The 19,012-nt window shown below is 43.2% G+C and overlaps 1 protein-coding gene across 47 annotated transcripts in view; it reads left to right on the top strand.

Moving 5' to 3' along the window:
* Positions 1-19,012, top strand: part of ANK2 (ankyrin 2) — a 732,820-nt gene that overhangs the window by 701,216 nt on the left and 12,592 nt on the right. For 37 of the 47 annotated variants that reach the window (XM_069743800.1, XM_069743806.1, XM_069743797.1 and 34 more), the window contains 2 exons: positions 525-689; positions 8,116-8,292. In XM_069743800.1, coding sequence (XP_069599901.1) covers positions 525-689; positions 8,116-8,292 — 342 coding nt within the window. The remainder of the gene's footprint in view (positions 1-524; positions 690-8,115; positions 8,293-19,012) is intronic. The other 10 variants (XM_069743822.1, XM_069743826.1, XM_069743823.1 and 7 more) reach the window with 1 other exon arrangement.

Below are 19,012 nucleotides of genomic sequence, written 5' to 3'. Positions count from 1 at the left end.
TTCACCACTCCCACCTGTCTACAGTTTTCTGGTGGTATACACCTATTTGGATAAATGTCCAATAAAATCTGACAATCCAATTATAATTCATAAGATAGGAAGTAACTTACCGACCGCTGGGGGCCCGATCGCAAGAAACTGGCTTGACCTCAACTCTATTCATAGTCTATGGGACTGCCAAAGAAAGGTGAGAACAGCGCTCTATTTTCAGCTGTTCTATAGGTAATGCATGGCGCACAGTTTGAGCATGTACACCTCTTCCCCAATTAGGACAGAGTTCTACTAAGCTTTATTCCTGTGACTCAGAGCCCCATTCTTTGATATTTTTTTGGCCTAGTACTGGGATCCTAGCAGTGAGGCACCAACATCATCTTGGTTTATCCATTGACGCCAACCTGTTCTCTTGACCTGTGTGATGAGGTCCCAGCAGAAAATGTTTAAGAAGCCCTGCTCTAGACTTTACATATCCCAGTCCTTACTGTTCTGCATGTAAGTAAAAATGACTTTTCGTTTTATCACTCCAGGTCACAAGGAAAATTATTAGAAGATTTGTGTTGCCTGATGGAACAGAAAAAGAAGAAGTTGTGGCACAGGGGGGATCCCAAGAACCAGTGACTATAGAAGATGGAGACTCTGTATCTAAAGTTATGAAACGCACCGTACTCAAAAGTGACAGCAAGCAGTCCGAGGTGAGCACAACTAAATAACGTGATTTGTAAAGAAAATGAATAATAATGCATATTTTAAAGGAACCTACCATGTTGAAAATAGTATGTGATCTGCAGACATGATGTTGTAGGGCAGGAGGAGCTTCTCAAATTGAAAGGTTTCAGTAAAACTTGCATTTTATTCCTTGAAATCCCTAGTGTATTTATGTATGTGGGTGTAGTGACAGTCTTATCAGTTTTCCCTATAGGACTGTGCATGCAGAGATAGCTGTCAGTCACTGAGTTAGGCCGGCGTCACACTAGCGTATTGCATCCAATATGAGAGCATCGGATGCGATATGCTAATGACCCTCAGGTCGGGCTCTGCTGTCAGCAGCAGCCGAGTGTCATACGTCTGTGCTCCGAGCCTCTCACACAGAGTGGATCGGAGCACAGCTGCGGAGGAGGCGGACGGAGAAATGAATTTCTCCATCTCCTCCATTGCCAGGGTCAGCCTATAACGCACATCACTCGGATGATATCTGAGTGATGTGCGTTGTCTCACTCGCACCCATAGGCGTATATGGGTGCGAGTGAGCAGAAACTCTGCCGAGTGTCGGTGACAATCACAGCATGCTGCGATTTCACTCGCACACTGAAAACGGCCGAGGAAAAAAACGGTTATGTGAGCTGCCCCATAGAAGAATACTGGTCTGATTTTTTATCGCTTAGCACTCGTCCATATTACGTTGTAGTGTGACCCCGGCCTTAGGAAAACACCAGCTGGACTCGTATGTATACAAACACCAGGCATATCAATGAATATCATACAAAGTTTACAGATTTTTTTCCAACAAACCTATATAGAATTCTGCTTAGCTTTATCTATACCGTGCTGTCCACTGCATGTACAACATGCCCAGTTCACTTTGTCATATAAAAATATTGGAATTTTATCAGTAAAAGAAGTGTATATATGCTGTATTATACAGGTTTATTTATTTAAGGGTTTTCTTGGCTCAAAATAAATTTCTGTAGTCACTCTGTTACTCCGAATAGTTGAATTCTATCTGAAATATGCACACTGTCAGGATTCCCCTCTATTCCAGCTCAAACGGGTGATTTTCAAACTTGCAGTCACATTCCAACGAGCTTCATTGGACATTGAGAGACGCAGATGAGAAGCTAGTCAGCACAATAAAGCATTGTGAGAAGATAGTTGGTATGTGACCGCAATTTCGATATGCAAATCATCTGCTCCAGCTGTTTATAGAGTGGAATCCTGACAGTGTGCAAGTTGCACACTGCCAGGATTCGGAAGTCTGTAGTCACATAGAGCGGTTGCTGAAATTTGTAATGAGCCTTTAAAGCCCCTTTAATCCTCTTTTTACTTGAGACTTATGAGTCTAATAGCTTTTCTGCTGTTTGCTTGGCAGCTATGTCTTTATGAAAACATTCTTTATAGATCACTAATAATTGGTAAAGAATATTTATTAAATTTTACTAGATTACTACACTCTTATTGTAAAGAAAATGACCTATTGTTTAAATTAGCTTTTTTTTTGTTAAATTAATTTTTTTTGAATGTCTGTAAAGTTTTTTTCCCCATATGATATCTGTGTGAGAGCTGACTTCCACAGCAACTCCCTTGATTGGTACTAGCACCGATTGTGGGCATTTAACACCTCTGATTCCACTGCCAGTAGTGACAGCGACAAAGGAGCATCGCACAGGGAATGGGCTCCAGGCGCTCTTCCATTATGACAACGCGATGCGATCACATTGTCCTGATGGTTTCCATGGAGACCCCGGCCTCAAGAAGGCCGTAGGGTCCTTCAGGGAAGGTGGCTTTGCAGTGCCTGCAGAGAGCAGGACCTGAGACACCTCCTTCCCTGCCTGTCAGATGCCGATGTGATACTCTGCAGAGCAGAAGCATTGCAGAGCATCAGATCAGTGATTAAGCGAGTAATGTCCCATCTTGGGACAATGTAAAAAAGTTTTAAAAAAAATATTAAAAAGTGTAAAAATATTTTTTTTAAATCCCCAAATAAAGAACAGAAAAAATTGTTTTTCCAATAATTTTTTTTAAAATAAACAATAAAAGTACACATATTTGGTATTGCCGCGTCCGTAACAACCCGCTCTATAAACCTGTCCAACTAGTTAACCCCTTAAGTGAACACTGTAAAAAATTAAATAAAAAACGAGGCAAAAAACAATACTTTAACATCATACAGCCGAACAAAAAGGTGCAATAAAACGTGATCAAAAAGATGAATGTAAATAAAAATAGTTCCGCTGAAAACGTCATCATGTCCCACAAAAAACAAGCCACCATAGAGCTCTCAGAATAATTATTTTTCTATAAAATAGTTTTTATTGTGTAAAAGCTTCAAAACACAAAAAAAAGATAGAAATTAGGTATCGCTGTAATCGTACTGACCCAAAGAATAAAGCTCCCTTACCAATTTTACCATACGCGGAATGGTATAAAAAAACAAAAAGCGATTCCTGAATTGTTGGTGTTTGTTCATTCTGTCTCCCAAAAATCGGAATAGAAAGCAATTAAAAAATGTCATGTGCCCGAAAATGGTACCAATAAAAATGTCAGCTCGTCCGGCAATAAACAAGCCCTCACATGACTCTATCGGCCGAAATATATTTTATTGCAAAAACTAGTTTTCGCAATAAAAAGCGTCTTTTTAGTGTGTGACAGTAGCCAAACATTAAAAACCCGATATAAATCTGGTATCTATGTAATCGCACGGACCCGAAGAATAAAGTCGTCTAATCACGAGGAACGGCGTAAAAAATAAATAGAACCAATTCTTCACATGCTGTTGATTTTTTCATTCTGCCTCCCAAAGATCGCAGTATGGCTTGGCACACGTTTATCCTGCGCTCTACGCTGAGCGCTTACATTGGGATTTCCGTGTAAACCTCTGAAATATGTGATTCAGCCGGTACCCCAGCGGAAGATTCCCTATTATGAGGCAGATTGAGGCACTGTGGACACCATAGGACCTGTGATTCGGCGGTGTTCTTCTTTTTAGGATTGCATAAAAGTGCCGTTGGCCACAGTTTTGTGCACTTCTGAAAAGGACAACGCTGAACAGAGGCCAGACACAAGTCCAGAGTAACTCTGCTGCATCATTATAGTGAATGGATCCATTGGGGGTTTCATTTGTCATGTCTCACAGAGATTTAGATGGAAATCTCAATCTAAATGTCCAGCAAAGAGCATCGGATAAATGTGATTATAAATGTTATGTAAAATGTTACCAATAAAAGCTTCAACTGAATCCACAAAAAAAGCAAGCCGTCACTCAGGTCCGTCATCTGTTAACGGAAATATAGGGGCTTCCACATTACTGGTAGCACAAAGTCTCTGGAAAAGCAAATGGCTACTCAACCCCCAAAAGAAATTCAGTAAATTCTCCGCTCTCAAATCCAAATGCCCGCTCCCTTCTGAGCCCCAGTGTGTCTAAACCACATTTAACGCCCAGATGTTTGGCATTTCTGTAGTGATGAGAGCCTGCCTAATTTACAGGTGCATGTCTCCAGAACCATGAGCTGGGCATAATGTACTGGTCACTACAGTGTATTGGTCACTGCAATGACAGTTTGCAATTTTCACTCCGCAACATCCACTGCTTCTTGTTTCTGGAAAACACTCATGAAGTCAAAATTGTCACTACATCTGTAGATAAATTTCCAAAGCGTTGTAATTTCCTTGAGGGGGAATTCTGCTTTCCTAGCACTTATGGGCTGTTTATATGGAATCCGCAAACTATTCTAGGAAAATCTGCATTCCAGAAGGCAAATAGCGCTCCGTCCCTCACGAGTCTCTACGTATGGCTAACTATTACTGTACATCCACATATGGGGTATTTCTACATTCAGCAGAAATTGTGGAAACATCTTGGTGTGATTTTTACCCACTTCCCAATGTGATAATGTAAAACTTGGGGGTAACACACAATCTTGGTGGTAAAAGTATAAAGTATTTTTTCTTCACTGCCCAAGGATATAAAAGTCTGTGACACATCTGTGGTGTCAATATAATCACTGCACCCCAGATGAATTCATTGAGAGGTTTAATTGGTAAAATGTGGTCACTTATGGGGGCTTCTGCTGTTCTGGGGCTCTGCCAATGTAACATGGCACCCTCAAACAAGTGCAGCAAAATTTTCAGTGTAATATGGTGCTACTTCCTTTTTGAGCTTTGCACTGTGCCTCAGAAGTAGTTTTCAACTACATATGGGGTATCGGACTACTCAGGAGAAATTGCCCAACAAATTTTGGGGTCCATTTTCTCCTGTTACCTTTGTGAAAATACAAAATTTGGAGCTAAAAAATATTTTTGTGGGAAAAATTAAATTTTTTTATTTTTACGATTTAACGTTAGAAACTTCTATGAAGCACCTGGGGGTTCAAGGTGCTCAATACCCCTCTACATAAGTTCACAAAGGGGTCTAGTTTCCAAAAATGAGGTCACTTGTGGGTTTTTTTCACTGTTTAGGCACATCAGGGGCTCTCCAAACATAACATGGCGTCCTCTAATTATGCCAGCAAATTTTACATTCAAAAAGTGAAATGGTGCTCCTTCCCTTCCAAACCCTGTCGTGTGCCCAAACAGTGATTTTTCTACACTTATGGGGTATTGTCATGTTCAGGAGAAATTGCACAACAAATTGTATGGTCCATTTTCTCCTGTTACCCTTGCGAAAGTAAAAAAAAAAAAAAAAAGTCTAAAGCAAAATTTTTGTTTTAGAGAAGTAAATTTTTATTGTTTCCTTCCACATTCCATTAATTTATGTGAAGCACCGGAAGGGTTAATAAACCTCTTGAATGTGGTTTTGAGTACCTTGAGGTGTGCAGTTTTTAGAATGGTGTCACTTTTTGGTGTTTTCTGTCATTTAGGCCCCTTGAAGTCACTTCAAATGTGAGGTGGTCCCCCAAAAAATTGGTTTTGCAAATTTTGTTGTAAAAATGAGAAATGGTCAACGTTTAACCCTTATAACTTCTTAACAAAAGAAAACCATGTTACAAAAATTGTTCTGATGTAAAGTATACATGTGGGAAATGCTATTTATTAACTATTTTGTGTGACATATCTCTTTTTATTTAACGGCAAAAAATAAGTTTGAAAATTGCAAAATTTTCAAAATTTTCGCCAAATTTCAAATTTTTTTCACTAATAAACGCAATTCATATCAAAGAAATTGTACCACTATCATTAAGTACAATGTGTCACGAGAAAATAAACTCAGAATCACCAGGATCCATTAAAGCATTCCAGAGTTATTACCTCATAAAGTGACAATGCACAGAATTGTAAAAATTGGCCTGGTCAAGAAGGTGAAAACAGGCTTCGGGGTGAAGGGGTTAAACAAGAGGTTTTTTTTCTGGAAATCCATTCCCTTTAATACTTAGAATTCCCAATAATGTTGTACATTTGAACATTTGCGCTAAATCATATAATCAACATACGAGGGGCGATCCAAAAGTAATGATAATCAATACTAAACACAATGAATATAGTCAAATTTTTTTTTTATTTTTTTACATAGTCTCCTAACAAGTCTATACATTTAGTCCATCTTTTTTCTAAACTTAGAATTCCCTTAGAAAAAATTCTTGATCTTGACCCTCAAAAAAATCCCCAACAGCGGTTATCACGTCGCTATTGTCATCAAATTTCTTGCCCTGGAGGTGTTCCTTGAGCCGAGGAAAGAGAAAGAAGTCACTGGGGGCTAGATCTGGCCAATAGGGGGGGGTGTTCCACCCGTTCAAAGCCCGCTTCTTGAATGGTAGCCATGGCAACTGCAGCTTTGTGAGCCGGCGCGTTATCTTGGTGAAACAGCACTCCAGCCCGCAGTTTGCCGCGCCTTTTCTCCTTGATAGCCTCCCACAATCTTCTTATTTGTTCTGCGTAGTAGGAGCCCGTAATAGTGGCTCCCTTCTCCAAATAGTCCACCATAATAATTCCTTCAGCGTCCCAAAAAACAGACGCCATAACCTTCCCTGCTGAGCTTGACACTTTGAATTTCTTCGGCATCGGTTCGTCGGCTCTTTTCCACGTCATCGATTGTTGTTTAGTTTCGGGATCAAAGTGGTGGATCCAGGTCTTGTCCATGGTCAAAAAACGTGACAAACAATTTTCCTTGTCTGCTTGGAACTTTTCGAGATTTGCTATTGAAATGTCAACTCGTTTCTTCTTTTGCTTGTCGGTTAACATTTTTGGCACCCAACGCGCGGAGACCTTTCTCATATGCAATTCTTTTGCACGGATTCGTTGAATACTGCCATATGAGATCCCTGTGACCTCAGCTACATGCCTGATAGTCACTCTTCGATCTGCCAATACAACTTCTTCAACTTTTTTCACGTTTTCTTCATTGAGGGACGTGGATGGGCGTCCTTCACGATGTTCATCTTCCGTCGATGTTCTTCCCAGCTTAAATTCCTTGGCCCAGCATGCAACTGTGGAATATGGAGGAGAAGAGTCCCCCAATGTTTCCACCAAGTCGCTGTGTATGTCTTTGGTAGTCATTTTTTTCAAGCAGAGGTAGTTGATTACAGCTCTGAGCTCGTTTTTTTCCATTTTGATGTTCACTCCTCGGCAGTTCATATTCAAATGAATGTAGCTCCCGGGAATCGTGGTCTATTTAAGTGATTTTTTTTCCTGGACTAGTGGGTACCTAAGAGAGAAGAAAACATTTTATTTTAATTTCTGTGTGCAATAGAAATAACCGATTATCATTACTTTTGGATCGCCCCTCGTATAGCCTAAATGGGAAGGAATCTGAAAATAATTTTTAAATAATTATACATATGAATGAGCATAAAGAAGCTTGCAAATCAGTAGAAAAGTTCATATAATATGCTTACTTGAATCCTTGCGCACGCAATAAAATTCCTCTATCTTGTTAATTACCTCATGAAAATTTGCTATAATGATACAGAGGTAATACAGCGCCATTAGTTCACGGTCCCAACTAGTGGACAGTAAAATATATAGATAATGATGGATGAGAAAATAGAAAGGCATGGAAGGTAGTTATTTTGCACCAACTATTTTGTTGCTGATAATGGGAGCAGAGACCCAGTAGCCGAGAACGGCCACTGCACAGTGCATAGTGCTGTGGTGTTCAGGCTCCTCCACTGTGCTTCTGGTGATCACACTTCATGGTGATAGCTAATTGGTGGGAGCAGTAGACCCCCACAATCTGATGTTGATTACCTACCTAAAGGATATGACTTCTATATCAAAGTCTTGATAAAACCCTTTAGCTCAAATGTAATAGATCTTATCACATTACTGTCTATTATTGCATCGTATGTCATTCTGGTGTTTTTCTGAGATACAGTACTTTGTATGTCTTGTTAAAGGTAAAGGCATATCTGTCCAGGGCAGAACAAGTAAATTCACTAAGAATTAAAAAAAATACAATTGTGTCACCAGATCTCATTCACTGAGCCAAGAGTTATGTCATCAGACTTTGAAGTTGAACCTGTGGAAGGACGTAATGTCAGCAAAGTTGTGAAGACCACCCTGGTCCATGGTGAAAGGACAGAGAAATGTATTGGAGACTCTAGTTTAGCATCTGATTTGCCATCAGCCAAGGATGACTTTGAGAAGGTAATGAGGTGGCAGCGGAGGATTTGGCCAGATGTCACCATATAATGTAGAATAGCTTTTGTTGCTACGTTTTTGCTTCTGTAAAAGCTACAACTTGTAGTCTATACACTTCACTAAATCAATTATTGATATAGCAGAGCCGAGTCATAACTTCTTGGTGGAAATTTATCACAACTGATACAAAAGACAACAGGAGCAATGACGTATAGTTGCTATTCACTTATCAGTGGCACAGCACTTTGACATAGCTTCATCTTCAATGAGTCTCTATATGATTTCACACTACTTTATCTGTGTGTTTTTTGTAGGAATGCAGGAAAACCGGCTAAGTTATCTTACCGTAACTTGTCAAAATGCTCCAAATAAACTATAAAGTGAGAAATTCTATGCCTAACAAACCACATAAAAGATCTCCGTGCACTGCCTAAGTGCCCTGTACTTCTTTCAGTCAATTCCCTCAATTCCCAATGAACATTGTCTCTCACAAAATCATTCAGTGTCCTCAATAAACTGGATGATTGAAGAGATGAAAAAACATGGTTAATCCTCGTCTATAATCTGTTAATTAATCTAACAACATCCAGAGGGATACACTGTTTGTAAACATGTTGGTATATGCAAATATCTCTCAGCTAATGCACACATCTAAAACCACATATTACAGAATTATGGTCCTCCAGGGATGTGTAGAAGAACATTGGGAAGCTAGGGAATCCAGACAGAAACCTGTCAGCCGCATAATTTGGTCGAACTTGTTTTTAAACCACATAAACACAGAGATGGAAAGATAGATAGATAATCACATAATAATTAAGCAGCACTGGTATAAAGCAATGTGGGTGCATACCTTAAAGGGAAGGTACCGCGTTTGTAGGTCATTAATAAATCACTGTAATGTAGCATAACATGCTGCTATAAGCAAGTTTGAAATGCATGTGAAACAGATTTCATGTGTTATATGAGTTTAAAGAATGCACTGGGGGCTGACATCTTGGTTTTGCAGCAGTAGCAGGGCCCTATCAGTGTCAGATTACGGCACCCCATGGACATAGGAGATAATAGACCAGCACGGACCCTATCTGTAACATTGCAGCAGCATTAGCAGTGAGCTGGGCACGCCTCTGTGGGCTGCACAACTCACTGCTGTAGGTGTGACTAGCTGCCATTTTATTATAGCCCTGTGCTCTCTATCACAGGACAGAAGAAGCCCTCACTGCTCCTCTGTACTCCAAGCAGGCATGTCCTCTGCTCCTCTCAAGCTGCCCTGTGTGTTTCTCCTGCCATGTCTCCCCCTCCCCCTCACACACAGTCCCTGTGATCTCCAGTAAGCTGCACTCACAGCCTGCAGAGAGGGAGGTGACACCTGGAGAGAGCAGGAAGGGCAGCTGACAGGACAGGGATTAAGGTGGGGGAAGGGGGATGGCAAGAATGTTATTCACAAAAAATGCTGCTGAGTCCACTGTGTTCTGGTCCTCTGTAAACAAGCTGTGCCTCTGATGCAGTAACTGCTGGTGGTAGCAGGTCACAGGGCAGTCACACACAAAATGGTGCTGCCCTGTGATGCTGCTCTTCATTCTTACTGTTAGAAGCAAAATTGGGGCAGTAACTGCTGACATCACCATTTCCCTCCCCTTTTGGGTGGTCTAATATCCCTGGGGCAGAGCTGCTACATCTTACTATAGCTGCTTGAGGTCTAAAACGGAAAATGCTCCCCCTAGTGGTAAATATGTATATTTGTAGAAAAATATATAATATTTTTCATATAGAAATGTTTGCAAACCGTGCAAACATTGCATTAATACATTTTAATTACTATTTTAAGCTTAATTTCACAAAAAAAACAAAATGCAAGAAAACTGGTGGCACCTTCCCTTTAAGACAATTACCCAGAGAACTATGGAGTCGTAGAATCATACCTCAGAGTTCACTGCCTTTTATATAGATGGACAAATACTGTATATACTCGAGTATAAGCCGAGGCACCTAATTTTGCCACGGAAAATTGGGTAAGCTTATTGGCTCGAGTATAAGCCGGGTATGCATTGTCCCCTCGTCCCTGTCCTGGTATGCGTGGCTCCCCCCGTCGCTGTCCTGGTATGTGTGGCTCCCACGTCCTGTCCTGATATGCGTGGTTCCCCCGTCGCTGTCCTGTTATGCGTGGCTCCCCCGTCCCTGTCCTGGTGTGTGTGGCTCCCATATCCTGTCCTGGTATGTGTGGCTTCGCAGCATCCCATTGGTGCCAGCTTCCAGTTCCTCTTCCTGTGCTGAGTGATCACATGGCACCACTCATTAAGATAATGAATATTCCATCCATGCCTATGGGAGTGGAGATGCCTGCATATTCATTACCTTAATGAGCGGTGCTAAGTGATCACTCAGCACAGAAAGAGCAACTCTAAGCCGGCACCAACGAGATGCTGTGAGGGCACGCTGGAGGGTGAGTAGGTTGTCTTCTGGAAGCCGGCAGCTGCAGCTGTGCACTGTGCCCACTATAAGAGAAATGAATATCCACTTCTCTTTAGCAGCGGCACAGGCTTTAGCCACAGCCGCCGACTCCTGCCTGTGACCCGCTGCCCCCCCTCCCCCGCCGTCTTTCTGGGACAATGACTCGTGTATAAACGAGGGGGCGTTTTCAGCACAAAAAAATGTGCTGAAAAACTCAGCTTAGCTTACACACCAGTATATACGGTAAGTAAATATCATAAAGAAAAGATAGGTAGATAGATACAAAAAGAAATACAGAAGGCAATTAAAAATCAAATTAATGGGGGGCAGGCCTCAAGATCCTTTGGTCAGTGGACCACACAATCTGACCATCCAAAAACGACAGTGCATCTATCAAATAGTGGGTGAAAAATAGCAAATATATTCCATGGCTGTAAAGAGGCCACTCACTTTGATAGGTTTATGTACTGTAAGTTGAAAGTTACAAAGATAGATAGATTAGATACAGTAGATAGTGAGGAAAATAAGTACGGTATTTGATACACTGCCGATTTTGAAAGTTTCCCACCTACAAAGAATGGAGAGGTCTATAATTTCTATCGTATTTATAGTACAAATATAAAAGACAGAATCTAAAAATAGAAAATCACATTGTATGATTTCTAAATAACTAAATTGCATTTTATTGCATGAAATATAGAAGTATTTGATCACCTACCAACCAGCAAGAATTCTGGCTCTCACAGACCTGTTCATTTTCCTTTAAGAAGCCCTCCTACTTTGCACTCATTATCTGTATTAATTGCATCTGTTTGAAATCGACACCTGTCCACATGCTCAATCAATCACACTTCAACCTCTCCTCAATGGCCAAGACCAAAGAGCTGTCTAAGGACACCAGAGACAAAATTGTAAACCTGCACAAGGCTGGGATGGGCTACAGGACAATAAGCAAGCAGCTTGGTGAAAACTGTTGGCACAATTATTATAAAATGGAAGCAGCACAAGATGATTGTTAGACTTCCTCTTTCTGGGGCTCCATGTCAGATCTCGCCTCGTTGGGTAAGGATAATTCTAAAAAAGATCATGAATCAGCCCAGAACGACCTGGGAGGAACTAGTAAATTACTTGAAGAGTGCTGGGACCACAGTCTCAAATATTACGGTTAGTAACACACTGCGTCATCATGAATTAAAATCCTGCAGGGCACGCAAGGTCCTCCTGCTCACACCAGTACATGTCCAGGCCTGTTTGAAGTTCACCATTGATCATCTGGGTGATCCAGAGGAGGCATAGGAAAAAATCATGTTGACAGGTGAGACCAAAATAGAACTTTTTCGTATCAACTCCACTCGCCGTGTTTGGAGGAAGAAGGACGAGTACAACCTCAAGAACACCATCCCACCTGTGAAGTAAAGTATGGTGGGGAAAAAATACTTTGGGGGTACTTTGCTGCAACGGGGACAGGATAACTGCACTGTATTGAAGGGAGGATGGATGGGGTCCTATATCGACAGATTTTGGACAACAACCTCCTTCCCTCAGTAAGATCATTAAAGATGGGTCCTGGCTGGGTCATCCAGCATGACAATGACCCGAAACACCCTGCCAGGGCAAATAAGGAGTGGGTCCATAAGAAAGATTTCAGATCTGAACAAAATAGAAAATCTTTGGAGGGAGCTGAAACTCCGTGTTTGCCAGAGACAGCCCCAAAATCTGAAAGATCTGGAGAAAATCTGTATGGGGGAATGGGCAAAAATCCCAGCTGCAGTGTGCACAAACTTGGTCAAGAACTACAGGAAACGTCTGATCTCTGTAATTGCAAACAATGTTTTTTGTACCAAATATTAAGTTCTGTTTTTCTATTGCATCAAATATTTATTTCATGCAAAAAAATGCAAGTTAACTATGTAAAAGTCATACAATGTGATTTTTCTGGATTTTTTTAAGATTCCGTCTCTCACAGATGAAGTGTACCTACACTCCCTGACAGAAGTTATGTCGCTTATCCATGGTATGTAAAATAAAAGCTTATAACCTGATGTTAAATTCATCCATTGGTTGTATAAATTCTTTTGAAAGCTGAAACCCTCCGAAATGTGGTTTAGGTTAAGAAAATAAATTGGCATCAATGCAGAAATATTGATCAGTTACACAGAATGGTCAGATTTTGGCAAGACAAAAGTTTTGTCGCCTGGTCATATAATGCACCCAATTTTAGTTTACTTCTTCACCTGTGCTCATTAAATGATCGGTTAATTAGTGTGTGTTTAAGAAAAAAAAACAGCACCCCAGATCTTCACTTGAACTGCAACTTGAGCTTTGACAACATGCCAAAAATCCACCCTGCGACCAAAGCCTGGATTATCAAGAGGCTGAAGACCAGATCCACTGCAGAGGTGGCTGGCACCTTTAATGTGTCTCAGCATCATGTGCAAAGAATTAAAAAAAAGATTTGAAGAGACTGGAGATGTGTTTGACAAGCCCAGGTCCGGCAGACCCCGCAAGACAACTGCTCAGGAGGAACGTTTGTTGGTTAGAAAATCCAACGCAAGCCCCTCTTCCACTGCAGCAGAGCTCCAACAGGCCTGGTCACCTCAAGTCCGTGTGGGATTTGCAAAGTCCCGCAACCTGCTAAACAGATGGACGCTGGAAAAGTGGCAGAAGGTGGATTTCTCTGATGAATCTTCAGTAGAATTACACCACAGCCGGCGCAAATGCTGCAGAAGACCTTCTGGAGCCTGTATGGATCCAAAATACACCCAGAAAACAGTTAAATTTGGTGATGGAAAGATCATGGTCTGGGGTTACATTCAGTATGGGGGTGTGCAAAACATTTGCAAGATGGAAGGCAATATCAATAGCCTAAAATATCAAGAAGTATTGGCTACCTCTTATATTCCAAATCATAGAATGGGTCAAATTCTGCAGCAGGATGGTGCTCCATCTCATACATCCATCTCTACAGCAAAGTTCCTCCAGGCAAAAAAGATCAAGTTTCTCAAGGACTCGCCGGTAGAGTTGAGCGACTTTTACTTTTTTAGGATAGTCGGGTTTCGCGAAACCCGACTTTCTCAAAAGTCGGGTCGGGTGAAATCGGCCGATTATTGCGAAAAGTCGGGGGTCGGCCGAAACACAAAACCCAATGCAAGTCAATGGGCAATCAAAGTCGGCAGTGGGTGGAGGACAGGAAAACACCTACAGTGCCCATTTTAATGAAAAAAAAAACATCAATTCGTATTTCTTAAGCTTGTCAATCTTAATTTACTTTATAATAATAGTTAGGCATTGAAAACGGGCTCATTTGGCTAAAGTTGTGGGTGGGTAGGGCTGGCTCAAGATTTTCGTGGGTCCAGAAAATGCGGAATACGTCACGGCGGTGGAGCAGGGAGAGGTAAGTATTTCAACTTTGCAAGTGCTGCGATCCTGAGCAAGCAGGGGGGGCCCACTAGTTGGCACTGGCACAGGGCCCCTCATAGTACGGCGGTGTGTTTGACGGCGGGCGGCGCCTCCCACTGCCAGAGACACTTTTGCGTACTATGAGGGGCCCTGTGCCAGTGCAGAGTATGCCCCCCCACCTGATGAAGGAACCTGCACTTTCATCTGCACCTTCCTCTTTGTCCCCGTGTAAGGTGTGTGATGTAGCGATGTCCTTGCTGTGCAGTGAATAGGCAGTGACCCATATAAATTCAAACAAAGTTCTGTTTATTTCACAGCATACTCACAAACCGGAAAAGAAAAGAAACAAGTCCTTCGGTATGCAGCCGGGAAAAAATAACAACAGTCCGCTGCCGTGAGCGTATTACACCCCCCGTGTACGCTGGGGTGTCTGGCTTTTCAGGCTCTGCCTGGCCCGTGTTTCTCCACACGGAAGGAGCTCTGCACAAGCCTCCTGCTAGGTCTGAATCCCAGACCAGACTGACACACCCAAACTCTCTTGCTGGGTTTTTTTTTTCTATCCTCCAGATTCTATGGCCATGGGCCACTATAAGATCTGGGCTGGAGGAAACGGACCGGCCCCACTACCATCCTGCAGTCCGTTTCAAAATAAAAGCCCATACCAGGTTTTCCTGAATAAATTCTGGGACAAATAACTTGACCCAGTTCACACTTACTTTTATTCTTCCCTGTGTCTCACAGGCAACCTGCTGTGAGCACAGGGCACTCCAGCGGATCTAATATGCTTCTAAGCACATCCTGGGGGACACACAGCGACCCTCGCATATGACACCGGTCACTGCCTCACAGGTGGTATAGTATGCGGAAAGGGGAACATGACTTTCAGCAGGGTCAGATTCTGGCTGTGTAGAGTGCAAGGGGAATGTAGTGGTCTAAGTCAATGTACCAGCAGACTCATCTAGCAGTGGCTGGCAATTGGGCAGGATGAGGAGGAAACACAGATATAGGCCCAAATAAGAAAGTAGGCTAAATCCAGTTCAAAATTGGTAACAGGACTAAACAGGCGGCATTGCTTTGTTCAGCGGAGGACAACTGTAATGAGAGGCTGACACAGTTAGTAGGCCCCAAAAAGTAAGTAGGCTAAATGCAGTTCAAAATTGCTAACAGGACTAAACTGGCGGCATTGCTTTGTTCAGCGGAGGACAACTCTAATGGGGGGCAGACAGTTAGTAGGCCCAAATAAGAAAGTAGGCTAAATGCAGTTCAAAATTGCTAACCGGACTAAACTGGCGGCATTGCTTTGTTCAGCGGAGGACAACTGTAATGGGGGGCAGACACAGTTAGTAGGCCCAAATAAGAAAGTAGGCTAAATGCAGTTCAAAATTGCTAACAGGACTAAACTAGCGGCATTGTTTTGTTCAGTGGAGGACAACTGTAATGAGTGGCAGACACAGTGAGTAGGCCAAAATAAGAAAGTAGGCAAAATGCAGTTCAAAATTGCTAACAGCAGTACACAGGCGGCATAGCTTTGTTCAGCGGAGGAGGACAACTGTTATGAGAGGCTCACACAGTTACTAGGCCCGAGTAAGTAAGTAGGCTAAATGCAGTTCAAAATTGGTAACAGGAGTACACAGGCGGCATTGCTTTGTTCAGTGGAGGACAACTGTAATAAGTGGCTCAGACAGACTTAGGAGGCTGTTGTGATTAGGCAATTCAGTACCACAGTGAACATAGAGGTCAGAGCACATACAGTGATCTGACAATAATCCAAAAACATAGAACGAGCTCTGAGATGTGGGAACTCTGTTGACCGCAATCCCCAATCCTCTCCAACAACACTAGAGGCAGCCGTGGACTGCGCCCAACGCCACCTATGCAACTCGGCACAGCCTGAGAAACTAGCTAGCCTGAAGATAGAAAATAAGCCTACCTTGCCTCAGAGAAATACCCCAAAGGAAAAGGCAGCCCCCCACATATAATGACTGTGAGTAAGATGAAAAGACAAACGTAGAGATGAAATAGATTTAGCAAAGTGAGGCCCGACTTTCTGAACAGAGCGAGGATAGGAAAGATAACTTTGCGGTCAACACAAAACCCTAAAAACCACGCAAAGGGGGCAAAAAGACCCTCCGTACCGAACTAACGGCACGGAGGTACACCCTCTGCGTCCCAGAGCTTCCAGCAAACAAATAGATAAGCTGGACAGAAGAAAAGCAAACAAAATAGCAAAGGAAAACTTAGCTATGCAGAGCAACAGGCCACAGGAACGATCCAGGAGGAAAACAAGTCCAATACTGGAACATTGACAGGAAGCCAGGATCAAAGCACTAGGTGGAGTTAAGTAGAGCAGCACCTAACGACCTCACCACATCACCTGAGGGAGGAAACTCAGAAGCCGCAGTACCACTTCCCTCCACCAACGGAAGCTTACAGAGAGAATCAGCCGAAGTACCACTTGTGACCACAGGAGGGAGCTCTGCCACAGAATTCACAACAGGAGGCTTAAAATTAAAAAGTAGGCTAAATGCAGTTCACAATTGGTAACAGGAGTACACAGGCGGCATTGCTTTGCTCAGTGGAGGACAACTGTAATAAGTGGCTCAGACAGACTTAGTAGGCCTAAAATTAAAAAGTAGGCTAAATGCAGTTCACAATTGGTAACAGGAGTACACAGGCGGCATTGCTTTGTTCAGTGGAGGACAACTGTAATAAGTGGCTGACACAGTTGGTAGGCCAAAATAATAAAGTGGGCTAAATGTCAGCCCAAAAAATGTTCATAAATAAACTGGGGGCATAGCTAGGTACAGGGGTGGGCTCCTCTGCTGATTAGCAGACAGTGGTAGTTGGTGCAAAGTATTAACTGGTCTAAATGGAGGCCAGGGCCCCTGTATATTTTTACTATCATCTATCATTTCAACAAATTTGTATTGGCAGTGCCATTGAAGGATTTAACAGCACAGACTACACAGTGGTGGAGCAGGGAGAGGTAAGTTTTGCAAGTGGTAGAGCACTGTTCGAGCTGGGGGGGAACACTCTCCTGGGCGGCGGTACTGGCACAGGGCCCCTCATATTACGACGGTGTGTCTGACGTTGGTTGTGCACCAGCACCATCAGAGACACTTCACACTTCATTGTACTATGAGGGACCCTGTGCCAGTGCCGTTGCCCAAGAGTGGGCACAGCCACCTGTCCAGGCAAACGGCACTCGCACGGGTGCTTGCTCCAAGTGGTGACCACGGCCCTGTGGGGGGAGTCAGCCCATTTAGGGAGGTATAAAAATGGCCTATGGTGGACATTCAGCAGCTGCAAATGGAGGAATTGGAGCAGTCAGTAAGAGGAGGCCAAAAGCAAGACATTTTTAAGGCAAGCTACGTGTCAGCAGGGGAAGGTGGGGCAAAATCATTTGAAATCCATGATTGGTTCACTTTAATGAAGGTTAGATCATCAACATTTCGGGTAGCCAGACGTGTCCTTTTTTCGGTCAGTATTGAACCAGCAGCACTGAAGACTCTTTCTGATAGCACACTATCAGCTGGGCAAGCGAGCTCCTGTAATGCATATTCTGCCAATTCAGGCCAGGTGTCTATTTTAGATGCCCAGTAATCAAAGGGGAATGACCTGTGAGGGAGAACATCGATAAGGGAGGAAAAGGAGTTCGTAACCATACTGGACAAATGCTGTCTCCTGTCACTTTGAATCGATGCAGCAGTACCTGTTGTGACAGCGGTCATTGCAAAATCACTCCACAACCTGGTCATAAAACCCCTCTGTCCAACGCCACTTCGGATTTGTGCACCTCTAACACCTTTGCCATGTTGCCCCTACAGCTTGTGTGAAAACCATCACTGCCGCTGTGTGCTGGGAATGCCTGAACCAAACGGTCTACAAGAGTTGCTTGTTTGGTAGCCAATATTTGCTCAAGGTTCTCATGTGGCATGATATTTTGTAATTTTCCTTTGTATCGTGGATCCAGGAGGCAGGCCAACCAGTAATCGTCATCGGTCATCAATTTGATAATACGGGGGTCCCTTTTTAGGATACGCAAGGCATACTCTGCCATGTGGGCCAATGTTCCAGGTTTCAATTCACTGCTTGTGCTGGGTTGAGGAGCACTTTCTTGCAAATCAACTTCACTTGTGGCCCGCAAAAACCCTGTACCTGACTTTGCAACGCCACCAGTTTCTATTGCCCCCTGAGAAGCATCCTCCTCCCATAAATATTCATCCCCATCATCCTCCTCCTCCTCCTCCTCTTCGTCCGCCACCTCGTCCAGGAGAGTTCCCTGACCAGACAGTGGCTGACTGTCATCAAGGCTTCCCTCCTCTTCGGCTGCAGACGCCTGCTCCTTGATGTGCGTCAAACTTTGCATCAGCAGACGCATTAGTGGGATGCTCATGCTTATGATGGCATCGTCTGCACTTGCCAGCCGTGTGCATTCCTCAAAACACTGAAGGACTTGACAGAGGTCTTGGAGCTTCGACCACTGCACACCAGACAACTCCATGTCTGCCATCCAACTGCCTGCCCGTGTATGTATATCCTCCCACAAATTAATTACAGCATGCCTCTGTTCGCACAGCCTCTGAAGCATATGCAGTGTGGAGTTCCACCTTGTTGCAACGTCGTTTATTAGGCGGTGCTGGGGAAGATTCAGCGATCGCTGATGGTTCTGCATACGGCTGGAGTGTACAGGCGACCGGCAGATGTGCGAGCAAAGTCTTCGCACCTTCAGGAGTAGGGCTGGTAACTCCGGATAAATTTTCAGGCAGCACTGCACCACCAGGTTCAAGGTGTGAGCCAGGCAAGGAATGTGTTTTAGTTCTGAAAGGGCTATGGCAGCCATAAAATTCCTTCTGTTATCACTGACTACCTTGCC

The sequence above is a fragment of the Ranitomeya imitator genome, chromosome 1 (assembly GCF_032444005.1).
Source record: "Ranitomeya imitator isolate aRanImi1 chromosome 1, aRanImi1.pri, whole genome shotgun sequence".
Classification (NCBI taxonomy): domain Eukaryota; kingdom Metazoa; phylum Chordata; class Amphibia; order Anura; family Dendrobatidae; genus Ranitomeya; species Ranitomeya imitator.
The sequence above is the reverse complement of the archived record's forward strand: the minus strand, read 5'-3'. Positions and strand labels throughout refer to the sequence as shown.